We start from the raw sequence: 13662 nt of genomic DNA, 5'->3' as shown, positions 1-13662 counted from the left end.
TTAGTGAGCGAGGAACTGATCTTTAGACCCCAAGATTGAAGGACCGTTCATTGCGAAATTTCCATGCCCACCAAACTGTAACCATAAAAACCACAGGCCAGGGAAGCTCACCAATATAAAAAGAGCTTTTAAGACACCAAGACAACCATTCGCGGATATCAACGAAGCCAAAAAAGGTTTGGACTTCCCTAGCAGGTAATAAATTAAGCCAGCAACTCTTAATAAAGTTGCAATCTCTTAAAACATGTAGCACCGACTCAAACTGAGTACCACAGCTCATACACAAGTCTGAATTAATCCATCATCTCCGAAACCGCTGAACATTGACCATAATTTTCTTATGGGTAACTTCCCACAGAAAAACCCGCATCCTCTGCGTGCCAGTTGCTTTCCAAATAAGCTTCCATAATGGTAAGGCAACTGGTAAACCACATTTCTCCACTAGAAGAGAATACCCCGTTTAACTGAATATTGTCCACTAATGGAATGTCTCCATATTAGTCCATCCCTTGAGTTAACATCATCATGCAGGCAAATGGGGAGTAAAAATGCTAAAACGAAATCAGGTAGCCATAAAGACAACTGATTCCAATCCCATCCATATCCAGGGATCCAATAATATCTCACAACCACTTCTAATTCCAAAGGATCAATAGGAGCAGAAACCAATCGAAAAAGAGGTCCAACCGAAAGCCAATCATCTTGCCAAAACTTAACATCAGTACCACTACGAACGTCAATAGAAACACCGCTAGAAACAAATTGGAGGCCCCAGCATAAAGCCTTCCAATTCATATAGGCACCAGGAGGTACTCGAAGATTCCAAGAAATTCTACCATTATTATATTTCCAAAGAAGACATGAGATCCATAAGTCAGATGGGTTCATAAATGCCCGCCAACATAATTTACCCAACATAGCTTGATTCATTAATCCAAAATTTTGAATGCCCAATCCACCATTTTACTTTGGATATTGCAAAGTTTGCCAATTAATCAGATGAACAGCAGAATCCCCACTATTACCATGCCAAATAAAATTACGGCAAAGCCGCTCCATTTCCTTACAAATAGACACCGGCAATTTAATAGATTGCATAGTATAAATAGGAATGGAGTTCAAGACTGATTGGACCAGCGTTATTCTCCCTGCTCTAGAAAGTGCACCCGCCTTCCAACCAGCAAGCCGGCTTCGTATATCATCAACCAATCCACGAAATTGTACCTGAGATACTCTACCATGAAGAGATGGTACCCCCAAATAACGTCCAAGGTCAGAGACCAAAGGAATTCCTGATTTAGAGGATAAACGAGAGGCTGTAGATGTACTCACATTCGGAGAAACAAAAAGGCTTGACTTTAAAAAATTCACCTTTTGTCCAGAAGCATTACAAAATACAGTTAAACAATTAATAATAACATCCAGCTGTTCTTCCGTAGCTTCAGCAAACAATACCATATCGTCGGCGAACATGAGATGTGAAACCAACGGACCATTGTTGGAAATAGGAAGTGGATGCCACGCCCCTTGTTCCACCGAATGCTTAATAATATTGGAAAGTTGCTCCACACAAAGCACAAAAAGATAGGATGATAAAGGGTCGCCTTGCCGAATCCCACGAGTGGGCAAAAAAGACTCCAACTTCTCATTGTTCCAAAGAATTGATATAGAAGCAGAATGAACACAATGTCTCACATTCGTTCTCCATAAACTGGAAAAATTAGCTTTCTCTAAACTCCAATCAATAAAGCTCCATTCCAGCCTATCATAGGCTTTTTCTAAATCAATTTTCAAAGCCATAAATCCATTGCCACCGTTCATTTTCCCCATAGTGTGAAGAGCCTCTTGGTAAATGACTACATTATCCGTGATTTGCCGACGCGGAACAAAACTATTCTGCTCTGGTCCAATTAAAGAAGTAAGGACTTGTTGTAACCTGTTCACCAAGACCTTCGTAATAAGTTTATAAAGCACATTACAGAGGCTAATTGGCTGAAATTGAGTAATAAATTCAGGGGTAGCCACCTTCGGTATCAATACCAAAACCGTCTCATTAATCATGCTTGGGAGCTCATTGCCTTGTAAACAAAAAAGAACAAAATCAATCACCTGAGTCCCAACTATTGGCCAAGCCTTCTTATAAAATTCAACATTAAAACCATCGTCACCAGCCGCTTTACCACTCGCAATCTGGTCCAATGCTAGCTTAACCTCCTCTGGAGAAAATAGTCTATCAAGTTCTGCAATTTGTGTCGTGGAGAGCACAGGATGGGCATATTAGAAAGGAATATCCAAAAGCTCATCCAAATCGAAAGTATACAAATTGCGGAAAAAATTGATGGCCATACCTTTAAGAACCGACGGATCAGTAACAACCTCCCTCAAATCATTCTTTAAAGCAGAAATACAAAATTTTTTCCGTTTGATAGTAGCTGCTAGATGATAGAAATGAGTATTCCGTTCGCCGTTCGCTATCCATTCCTCTTTTGATTTCTGAAACCAATACATCTCCTCTTGGCGTAGAATCTCTTCCAATCTGCGTTTCAATTTAAATTCAAGTTTTACAAGGCTCCTTGACCGGCTTTCAGCAAGATCTCTCTGAACACCACCTAACCTGCGTAAAAGCCTTCTCTTGTTATCAAAGATATTACCGAACTGAGTCCTATTCCACTCTCCAAGCTGAATTGTTAATGTGTTCAGATTATGAATTAGGGAACGACTTGGGTCCCAAGAGCATGCAACTACTTGATCAAACTGAGCATGTAGTGTCCAAGCTGTTAAAAACTGAAAAGGACGAACTCCAAAAGCTAGAACCCCTTACATTTAATCACAATTGGAACATGATCTGAATGCAATTTAGGTGGATGTTCAACAATAGCATCAACATAATCTAGTCTCCAATCAGTAGATACAAAACATCGATCTAACCGAGCAGCTTGATAGGGGACATTTTCGCCACTTCTCTGCCATGTAAAACCACTCCCAACAAACCCCAAATCAATAAGAGAGTGCTTGAAAATCCAGTCTGAAAAATCCTGAGCTCCTGGAGGATTAGAAGAAGAATATCCACTTTGTTCAGATGAGTCCACTATAGAATTAAAATCACCCGCGACAATCCATTTAGAAATGGATAGACTATTTTCTCCAGAAAGAGATTGCCAAATCTTCCTCCTTAAATAAATATCAGAGCTTGCATAAACTACACTAAACAACCATTTCTCTCCAGTAGAAAAATTAATTGCTACCGTAATGAATTGAGGATCGGTAACAACTAATTCAATTCGAAAGCTATCTTCTGACCAAAGCAACCAAATACCACCACTAAATCCGACTGCCTCAACACGGATCCAATTCTCATACCCCAACAAACCACAAACTTCATCAGCCGCTTCTCCAGAAATACGAGGTTCCACTAAACAAAAGATGTTAGGATGATATAGCCTCTTGTATTCCTGAAAAGCGTTGCGAAAAGTAGATGATGCTGCACCATGACAATTCCAGGTTATAATTATCATTAAAATAAATATTAAAAAGAGCATCATCAGATTAATCTCACAAGGGTATCACATACGCTGTTGGTGCTCCAATGGAGCAACCAAACTAGCAGAATTCGCCTTATTCAACTCATTCAAAAATGTCTCAGCCACAATCAACGTGACATCATCCTCACTCCCATTGACTGTCTTCTGACCAGGGACAATATTCGGGCTAGACGGATGAGGGAAAGATGGGTTACGAAAACCTGGTGGATTTGGATGCACATGATTCAAGACACTCAACCCCACCTGATCTTCAGAAGAAACAACCCAAGATTCTACCCTCTCCTTCCCATTACCAACAACTACAGTATGCTCAACCTCTGCCGCTGCTTTCCTTGATAATCCAATTCTAGTATTAGGTCGTACTTTCCTAGAAGTCGTAGCAGAGGATGGAATTATCTCTACATTAGCATTATTAGCCACAGCCTGACTTCCTCGTCCTCCACGAAACAGCCCTCTACCACCACGACTCCCTCTCTGGATTCCACCTCCCTTAGATACTACATTGTTTGCCCGGTTGTGAGGATGCTCATCATGGACAACCATGTGAATCTCCTGAGTGCCCAAACTACCATTATTCTGCTCCTCTGGTATGACCTCATCCTCTAACTTAATTTAGTATTTTATTTTTATAAAGTAATTATTTATGAGAAAATATTAAATTAATATAAAAGTACTGAATGTATGTATAAATTAGACATTATTTTAAATTAGACGTATTAATTCAAAAAGACTCAATATTTGTATATACTTACATTTTAATTTAAATTTTTTAATTTTTATTTAATTGATACAATTTTTATATTTTAATATAATTTTAATTGATTTTTTAATTTTTAAATTTAATAATTTATATAACAATTTAATTATTTAACTATCATATTACGTATATTATTATAATTATTTTTTAATTGATCAATTGATTAAAAAAGCTTAATGTTTTGTTTAGTTTAATGTTTATATTATTTTATATTTTAATTTAAATATTTAATTTTAAATAAATTGATAAATATTTATGTTTAAATGTACTTTTAATTAATTTTTAAAATTAAAATTAAAAATAAACAACTTAATTATTAAATATATGTAATTTATATATTCAATCGTGATAAATTTTATTTTATACTAATAATTATGAATATTTATATTAAATATATTATTTAATTTGAAATAATAATATATATAAAATAATTAAAAATAATATATTTATTATAAAATTTTCATTATTACTAATATAAAATAAAATATATTTACAATTGAACTATGACTCTCATATTTAATCCCTAAATTACTATTATTTTTAAAATTAAATATATCATAACCTTAAGTATAAATTAATATTATTTTTATATATAGAATTAGTTTAAATAAATATTATATTTAATATTCTATTTAAATTCTTATATTTTAATTTTTAAAAATTAATTAAATTAATATTTAAATTCAAATATAAGGTGAATCAAACTAAAATTTAAATGTTTTAATTAAAATTAAAACGTAAAATAATATAAATATTAATTTTTTTAAATTATTTAAATAATAATAATTAGTTAGACTATTAAATTATTACGTAAATTATTAATATTGAGTCAATTAAATTAAAATTTAAATATTTAAATTAAAATATAAAATAATATAAATTTTAAGTTTTTTAATTATTTAATCATTAATTTATATAAATAATAATAATAATAATACATGTAGCGGCATGTCAGCTACACCATCAATATACATTATCAAATTTAAAAATTTAAAAATTAATTAAAATTATATTTAAATGTAAAAATTTAATCAATTAAATTAAAATTAAAAAATTAAAATTAAAATATAAATACGTGTAAATATTAAAAATTTTAAATTAATTTTAAATTGATAATAATCGGTGGTGTTTTTTATATTTTTTTGTTATTAAATATAATTACTTCCAACTTATTATTTTATGATACGCCATATATATTTTTTTAAACACCATATTTTTTATTTTTAAAGATCATATGCTTTTGTGAATTTCTTATTTCTTAAAAATTAAACATTTATTTTTTGAAATTAAGGGGGGAAAAAATGAAGACGTTGTTCCTCAAGTGAGCCACTTCGCAAGAGGACAGCATTCAGACAGCACTCTAATGAATCAAAACCCTAAGTGTTATCTTTCAAAGCTTAACCAAGCACTCTCCATATCAGCCATGACGATGGAATGAACCAAAACTGTACCGTTTGGGATCAAGTGGGTAAATTGAGACACAAATTCACAACTTCCTTTAACCTCCTTTGTTTAGATGGAGTTTTTCTAAAGTAATAGAAGGTTTTTTAATATTTAAAAATTTTAAATCCCAGAAAATACAGGTTTTTTAGATTTTATTTATTTATGAAAAATAATTTATATTTAAAAAATATATTTTTTTAGAAAATATTTTTCATAAAAAATACTTTTTAATTAAATAAATTATTTTTTATTAGTTAATTTTAATTTAAAAAATAAAATCTATTAATAAATTTATATAGAAATCTTAATAAAAATTTTAAAGTGTGAAAAATACTTGCTCTTTTTTAAAAAAGTTATTTTTATAATTTTTAAAGTTATTTATTATTTTTATATATTTTTTAATTTTTATATTAATTAAAAACATTAAATTTTTGATATTTTAAATTATAAAAATAATATTTTATTATTAAAAAATAAAATATTATATTAAATCAATACTTATTTGATCCTTAAATAAATAAAAAAAAAAAGCTTATTTAGCTAAAATAACTAAATTAATTTTATTTAGTCCTTAAACAAAAATATAAGAATTTAATTGCAATTTCTTATATAATATATAAAAGATATTATTCAAACTATATAATGAAACCATAAAATCACTAAATTCACCGAAACAAATGATGCAATTCTTAATAAAGAACTAGAGTTAGAATTAAATAGCTAAATAAAAGATCAATTCAATACAATTTGATTCCTGCGGTTCTTTTTTTTATTCCTATAAGGCTAAGGCTCTTTAGTTTCCCAGGACAGCCCTACATTTTGTTGAAAATCCCAGTAATTAAGCAACACTTACAGTAAACTAGCAGTGACTATATAAATAGCACCTAGAACAATTGTTCAATTGACAAATACAGGGAAGCACCTCTCAGAACAAAATCCTCGGACACAGAATAAGCATCACAGACTTGGGGACAGGTAATTAAGTTCACAACCTTTTACGCTTTCGATTCCTTGGACGTGCGGCAACAGTCTTCGTACTAGTCTTGGAAGTGGATGGAAGAATCGGAATCGATGATGGTATTCCAAAAGATGTTCTTCCTTTCTTAGAAACCCATTTTAGTGGCATATTATTTACCACAGAGCTGATATTACTTGAACTATTCAGTTCAACAAGTTGTTTGATTTGTTCAAGCATCTGGTGTGTCCAAGCCATCAACAAATCCAGAGAAACTGAATCATCCGTCTGTTTTTTCCTGAGACTTGTCAATATCTCTTTGAAGGACTGGAAAGACATTGAAGACTGATAACCTTGACGATTTTCACACATCATATTGACTTTGATGACATGCTTGCAAAGGTTACCCTGCAATGACCATGCACAATCACAGAAAGCAAATTCTGACCCAGGATTCCACACTGTATGCGTCAGATTGTTGTCTTTTTGACTTGAGACCTTGGCAAAGAGCTGATCCTTGTCATCCACGGTAACAGCATCGTCAGCAATTTGTAGGGCCCTGTGCCATGATGTAGAAGCAACATATTCCTCCTTGACATTTAGAAAAGAATCACTTTCATCTGCGTATCGATCTAGCCAGTAGCTTGAATGCAACTCGGTTGTCAGTTTGTGTACTAACCAATCAACTCTCTGGAGTGCACCAAGATGAGAATCATCAAATAATTTGGCTTTCAGCTTTACATGATAGGCTTCTATGGCACCAGATGCCTCCTGGCTTGCAAGAGGCAGAGCTCTCATCGTTGAAAGCCACATTTCTGTTAAACATGGATCAAATAACAAAAATAATAATAAAGCATGAATTAAGGCAATTCCAGACCATGCTTGCATGCGTGTGGAAGTCCATGAACATCAGTGCACACATGTGCATGATGTCAGGTGTCCACAGTAGAGAGAGAGAGAAAGAGAAAGACAGTCTAACCAATCTTAGGCACCCAAGAAGCTTTGAAATATTGTATGAATGCAGTTTGATCAACAAAATCATGAGTCAACTCTTCCAAGGCAGCCCAGGTGTCAAGTCCACCCCAAATTCCATAAACTATTTTTCCCAGACGTTTGAACATCTCCCGCTGAACTTCAATGTTACCACATTTTTTAACAATATTCCTCAGCCATGATCTACGAACACGCCACAAAGAAAACAATATGGGGCAACCAAATATGTCCCTGAAAATTCAGTCAATTCAAAGCATAAGACTACCATACTTTATGATTGCATACTTTTAAGCCAAACTAAAAATTAGAGCAAAATATTGCCTTATGGGATCAATCTCCATTGCAGCATCGTCAATAAAAAATCCACTGATCTTCCATCCAGGCTCTACACTTGAAGCTCGGCTGAGTAAAGCCCTCATCCACTTGGCAACATCTGGTTTTGCAGAACTGCGTGTGATGACCCATGCAACAGGGAGTGCATGTTGTCTTGAATCAAACACAAGAAGTGTGCACAATGGATACTGTCAACCAAACAGATAGCAATCAACTACCTTAGATAAGTTTCAAGGGTATTTTCAACTATGAATAGGAAAGTTCAACAAATAAATGATTACCTTGAGTCTTTTAATGCCAAATGTTGAATCAGCAGCAACGACACTGCGATGTCCAAATCGGATCATTTGTTGCAACTGCCACTCTGTTTGAATCCCCAGAATAAAAGGATCAGCTTCTGAAGTATCCTGATAAAAGAAAATAGATTTCTTATTGCGTTCAACCCACATCCTGATGCTAGCTTGATCATCTAGATCCAACTCATGGGTGGATCTCCTTATAATCATCCCAAGTTTTTGAACGTATTGTGAGGCAAGGCTATCAACCTTTGCATTTGAACCACAATATCGCTGAATGCCCTCAATGTGTTTCTCCAGCACATTCTCCTCAGGAATTCCAAGATAGATCATAGACATTGTTTGTTGCTGAATTTCATTACAGATATAAGGAATCTTCTTGGCTCCAGGGCCAATGGCATCTCTGTCAAGTGGACCATGGCAGACAAAACCAGACTTGTTTACATGACGCCTGTCATTATATATGATAAGGGCAAGTGAAGGACGAGCATATAGGCGTTTCACGACAAAATGGCATGTACAGCCCCGCATGGACTGAGGCCTAGCAGCACGATTTCGGGTGTTTAGTCGATATCTTCGACTAGGTAATATGCCTCCACCTTCTCCGTAATTCTCAGGACCAAACGAACACCAATACCTTACAAATCATCAGAAAATAAACATGAGAACTTAATTATTTAGTTTAAGCAAAAGTTACAATTTGTGTAACAAAGCTACAAAAAAAATCTAATCCTTTATTATCAGATGTTGTGCGGCCAACTAAATCTGAGTTAAAAATGGATTGTACATGGCATGCTAAGGATTCATCTGTTCAGTTGGGGAACTACAAGGTTTTAAATCATCATAGCACATTAATAACAAGGATAGGTGTCAATTAAAGCAAGAGGATAATGAATGTGATTTTTTTTCTATTTAGAAGCATCTTTTTCTAATTTAATTCTTCAAAGCATGCTGAAAAATTAAAAAATAAAATAAAATAAAATTTCAGCAGCAAGCATACAACCATGCAACTATACAACAGAAAGCACATGATACAACAAACTGATTTTGAGTACACCAGAAACTTACAGTTTATATTCCAAATATTCATCATCCTTGTACTCCTTTAAGCTGCCCCTTGATCGTTTTCTTCCCCTCTCAATATGGAAACGAGTTGGGCACTCTACATTAGAGCATTCTCCAATAATGAAAGTATCAACTCGCTCATAAGGAATGAGAGCTACATCATCATGCCGGTCAGCTGTTCCAAGCTTGGTCCAAGTCAAATCAGCAGAAGAGAATTCCTCCTCTGGAGGATCTTGCACTGGAATATCTAGTATGGATTCAACTATATCCATCTGTAGTTTATCTCACACTATTGGTATGTTGTTCAAATTAACCAGCAGTACTTAGCATCATATCTGTAAATTCAACAAAATAACATAATCAAATACAACAATTGCATCTGAAATCACAATTACCATACAGTAGCAGCTGATGTTGGATGCAGACCACAAGCCACTTAGGCACCGTTTGTTTCGCAGCGAATAATTTAGGGGTGAGTAATCGGTTGGTTGGGTTTAAAATGGAACCTAAGAAAAAAAAAACAAAAAAAAAAAAAAAAAAAAGAAATTCATTTTTTTAAGGAACCAAACCAAACCAAACCGACTTAAGAGTTAAGAGACATGACCCAACTGAATCATACTAAAATAAATGACATGGTTTGGTTTGGTTGATCAGTTATGCATGCTTTCATAAATCACAACTCAGTCACAGCCACAGGGTATCCAAAAAGGCCAAAGCAGAGGACAAGAATCCCATTTTCAAACAGTAAGTACAGAAGAAAGCAATATATATATATATTAATAGAACACGTCAAAATAACAAAGAACCACAATCTAATATCGTCCATAAACTGAAAAATTGAAACAAACTCACATATGGGTACAATATCTGAAATTTTGAAACGAATATACAATCTCAATACTCTAATTAACCATCACAATACACAATGTCAATCTGAAAAGTTGAAAAAGATGCTTCACTACTAAATATAGACCCCAAACCAATTTAACCCAAAAGCAATAGAAAACAGCATTATGCCGTTAGCATACAAACTTTATTGAGAGTCATCTACCTTATCTGGGTTGAGCTTGCTTCGAAAGAGTCCTGCTTCTATAATTCGATTCGATTGAGTGCGAAGTGCGAGGGAGAGAGAGAGAGAGAGAGAGGGGAGGGGGGGGGGGGGGGGGGGGGGGGGAGGGACGTGCGATGAAGTCTTGCTTCTGTGCTTGTGTGCCTCCTCAGCGATACTCTAATTAACCATCACAATACACAATGTCAATCTGAAAAGTTGAAAAAGATGCTTCACTACTAAATATAGACCCCAAACCAATTTAACCCAAAAGCAATAGAACCCAACATAAAAATTACCCAAAAGCAGTAGAAAACAGCATTATACCGTTAGCATACAAACTTTATTGAGAGTCATCTACCTTATCTGAGTTGAGCTTGCTTCGAAGGAGTCCTGCTTCTGTGCTTCGATTCGATTGAGTGCGAAGTGCGAAGTGCGAGGGAGAGAGAGAAAGAGAGAGAGGGGGGGGGGGGGGGCGTGCGATGAAGTCTTGCTTCTGTGCCTCCTCAGCGATCCAGGGACACTGTGTGAGGAAAACAAATTATGAGATTGAGTGGAAGAAATCGAAGAGAAACGTGAGAGAAGGTAGCCAAATGAACAAAACCAAGGGTGAGAATCGAGACTTGATGAGACAGGGAAAGAAATTGATACTTTATTTGATGGAGAGGGATACTGGACGGCGTGACATGGAGGAGGAAGGCTGGAAACGGTGGCTGTCAAAAATTGAAGGAAAAGAAATTAAAAAAAAAAAACAAACTATTGAGCAAAATTGATACTAGTGCAGGAATTATTAGAAGAATAAAGTCTAAATGTCGAAGAGATTCGAATGGGCCTCTTTTTATGGCCTGTTTTAGACTAAGACTTAAACGGTTTTTCTACTAGTCATTTCAAACTAAAACTCTAATTAAAGAGTAGAAATTTTTATTTTATAAGAATTTAATTATAAATTCTGAATTGTATTAAGATAAAACTATTGACAATCTATATAAACAGGTAATCACAAGACATGTAAATTATTTCATTATCTAATATTTTCTCTAAATTCATCCTAAATCCTTTACTGATCTAAGCATCATAGATTTTATCCACCAAACTATTCAATATTCTTGTTATTTTGGAAATCCATTACTTGAAAGAAAGACCGAAGCAGCATCATCAGTGAGTATGTGAAAAATGAAAATTATTCTCATAAAAATAACAAATTTTATGATTATTTGTCTCGATTCTATCTTTAAGTGATTTCTGATCTTCTTATCTTTAATCACAAAGATAGGTAACAACGGTACCACCAAAGGAGGCAATAATGGGAACCTCACAAATATAAAAGAAAGTCTAGGAGTTCAATCTTTAACGTGAAAATAACTTTTGGAGAAATTGAAGATGTTGATAGAACTATTGAAGAAACGAAAGGGAGATGGCATCACGCAAGGGTCCTATGGTGTCCATATTAGGGAGAATAAGGACGATGCATGGGAAAGGACAGCGAAAAGTCATGAAACTGTTGGAACGAAGACCAAAAACCATAGAGGTGGGCATCTGGAGGTGAGACTGATGGATGCTGTAAGGAGAATTCAAAAGGAGCAGTTGGAGGATGACTTTGGAATCAGAGATGTTTCTCCCCTCTCTGTTGAGATATTAGCAGAATCCTTCCTAGACAATTTCAAGCTACCGTCTTTGGACAAGTATGATGGGAAGACCGACCTACGTAGCCACCTAGCTAGCTTCCGCACAACCAGGCTCCTCCAAAACGTCAACAACATGATCCTGTGCTAGTTGTTTCCTTCTACTCTCACTAGTTTGGCTCAAAAGTGGTACCAGCGCCTTCTAGTTAATTCCATTCATGACTTCAAAGAATTAGCCTACGCCTTTAAGCAACAATTCATCATATGTATTCCTCCCAAAAAGTTATCTTCGACCTCCAAAAGATAAGAGAAGGGGAGAATAAATCCCTTAGAAGCTATGTAGACAGATTCAATATGGAGGCAATTCAGGTCGACAACCTGAATCACGAAATAGCCTACAAGCAATAAAAAAGGGATGTCATCACACAAGGTTCATGGAGTCTTTAATCAAGAACCCAAATATAGATTACCACCAGTTGATGGAAAGAGCCCAAAAGTATATTCTCTTAGATGATGAAAAGCAAGCTCAGAAAGTAGAGAAAAGAGATGAGAAGAAGTTCTGGATGGGAGATGAGCACATGGAGATAGAGGAAGGGGGTACCAAGCGATAGAGGGAGGGAGAGATTTTGAAGCTACACCCCCCTTAACCGAAAGCAGGTCCTATGTCCTCATGTGGATCTAGAAGAATGGTGAGCACATCAAGTACACTTGAAGATTGAACCCTGTCACTTCAAGTGGAAGAGATAAAAGCAAGTTTTATCAATTCCGTGACGGTTATGGCCACACCATAGATGAATGCCGGAATCTAAAGGATGAGATAGAGAAGCTTGTGAAGAAAGGAGCTTTAAACAAGTTCATCTGTTAAAATGGAAAATGGATGGGCAAATTTCAAAAGAAGAAGGACTAGGACAACACCCAAAGATAAGGATAGGAATGAGGAAGACGGTGTTGAGACCTTAGGAACAATTAATATGATCATAAGTGGACCTGAACCATAGAGAGATGAACGAAAAAGGAGAAGGCAAGCTTATGAAGAAGCAAACATCATGGCAATTGAGGCTTTATCCCCACATCCAATAAACTTCGAGTCAAAAGCAGACAATAAGGTTTTATCCCCTCACTCTGACCCTTTAATGATGTTAGCAAGGGTGAACAAGTTCATGGTAAATCGAATTTTGATTGATACAAGAAGTTTCCATTAACCTGATAATGTTAGAAGTATTTGACTAATTGGGTTTGGACAAAAAGAATGACCTTTCAAGGGTTCCGTATCCCTTAGTGGGATTGGGAGATAAATCAATGCCAGTAATGGGTGTCACAAACCTAACCGTAATCTTGGGGGATGAGAATTTCAAAAGGGAGATTTATGCTGAGTTTACGGTAGTCAACATCCCTTTATCATACAATGCAATACTGGGATGCCCCATCCTTAACAAACATGGAGTGGTCATCAATATGGAATATTTGTGCTTGAAACTCCCAGCCATCGGAGGCATAACATTTGCAAGAGGGAGACAAAAATCAGCTAAAAAATGTTACAAGTAGTCCACAAAGGTGATCTGCCAAGCCTCTCTTCCCAAAGATCTTTTAGAGAAGCCTGAGCAGATC

At 35.1% G+C, this 13662-nt stretch overlaps 2 protein-coding genes across 6 annotated transcripts; both read right to left on the bottom strand.

The window, feature by feature from the left end:
* On the bottom strand, positions 1–4085 carry LOC110615460. The gene is made up of 8 exons (XM_043956828.1): positions 3572–4085; positions 2832–3481; positions 2349–2679; positions 2041–2240; positions 968–1950; positions 559–832; positions 283–441; positions 1–75 (listed from the first exon to the last, which is right to left on the bottom strand). The coding sequence occupies exons 1-8, from the start codon at positions 4083–4085 to the stop codon at positions 1–3; spliced, it is 3186 nt and encodes a 1061-aa protein (XP_043812763.1).
* Positions 4086–6431: 2346 nt separating this feature from the next.
* LOC110615562 lies at positions 6432–11229 on the bottom strand. Of its 5 annotated transcripts, XM_043956971.1 has the most exons (8): positions 11084–11229; positions 10794–10955; positions 9811–9890; positions 9388–9719; positions 8305–8956; positions 8012–8211; positions 7677–7921; positions 6432–7512 (listed from the first exon to the last, which is right to left on the bottom strand). In XM_043956971.1, the coding sequence occupies exons 4-8, from the start codon at positions 9654–9656 to the stop codon at positions 6728–6730; spliced, it is 2151 nt and encodes a 716-aa protein (XP_043812906.1). In that variant the 5' UTR covers positions 9657–9719; positions 9811–9890; positions 10794–10955; positions 11084–11229; the 3' UTR covers positions 6432–6727. The 5 variants fall into 5 exon arrangements, with proteins under 5 accessions (XP_043812906.1, XP_043812904.1, XP_021613184.1 ...); XM_043956969.1 differs by having other exon boundaries at positions 10794–11196; XM_021757492.2 differs by lacking the exons at positions 10794–10955; positions 11084–11229 and adding an exon at positions 10436–10452.
* Positions 11230–13662: the final 2433 nt, after the last annotated feature.

The sequence above is a fragment of the Manihot esculenta genome, chromosome 5 (genome assembly GCF_001659605.2).
Source record: "Manihot esculenta cultivar AM560-2 chromosome 5, M.esculenta_v8, whole genome shotgun sequence".
In the NCBI taxonomy this organism is placed as follows: Eukaryota; Viridiplantae; Streptophyta; class Magnoliopsida; order Malpighiales; family Euphorbiaceae; genus Manihot; species Manihot esculenta.
Note: the sequence above shows the minus strand (reverse complement) of the source record. Positions and strands in the feature narration are given on the sequence as shown.

Bases quoted from the DNA above. Each gene is read 5' to 3' on its own strand.
- LOC110615460 (XM_043956828.1), bottom strand. From the start codon at position 4,085: ATGGTTGTCCATGATGAGCATCCTCACAACCGGGCAAACAATGTAGTA. The intron at 3,482-3,571 runs GTATGTGATACC...GTCATGGTGCAG, and splicing joins TCCATTGGAGCACCAACAGC to CATCATCTACTTTTCGCAAC. The intron at 2,241-2,348 runs GTATGGCCATCA...CACAAATTGCAG, and splicing joins TGATCCGTCGGTTCTTAAAG to AACTTGATAGACTATTTTCT.
- LOC110615562 (XM_043956971.1), bottom strand. From the start codon at position 9,656: ATGGATATAGTTGAATCCATACTAGATATTCCAGTGCAAGATCCTCCA. The intron at 8,957-9,387 runs GTAAGTTTCTGG...ATGATTTGTAAG, and splicing joins GAATATTTGGAATATAAACT to GTATTGGTGTTCGTTTGGTC. The intron at 7,513-7,676 runs GTTAGACTGTCT...CATGTTTAACAG, and splicing joins TTCTTGGGTGCCTAAGATTG to AAATGTGGCTTTCAACGATG.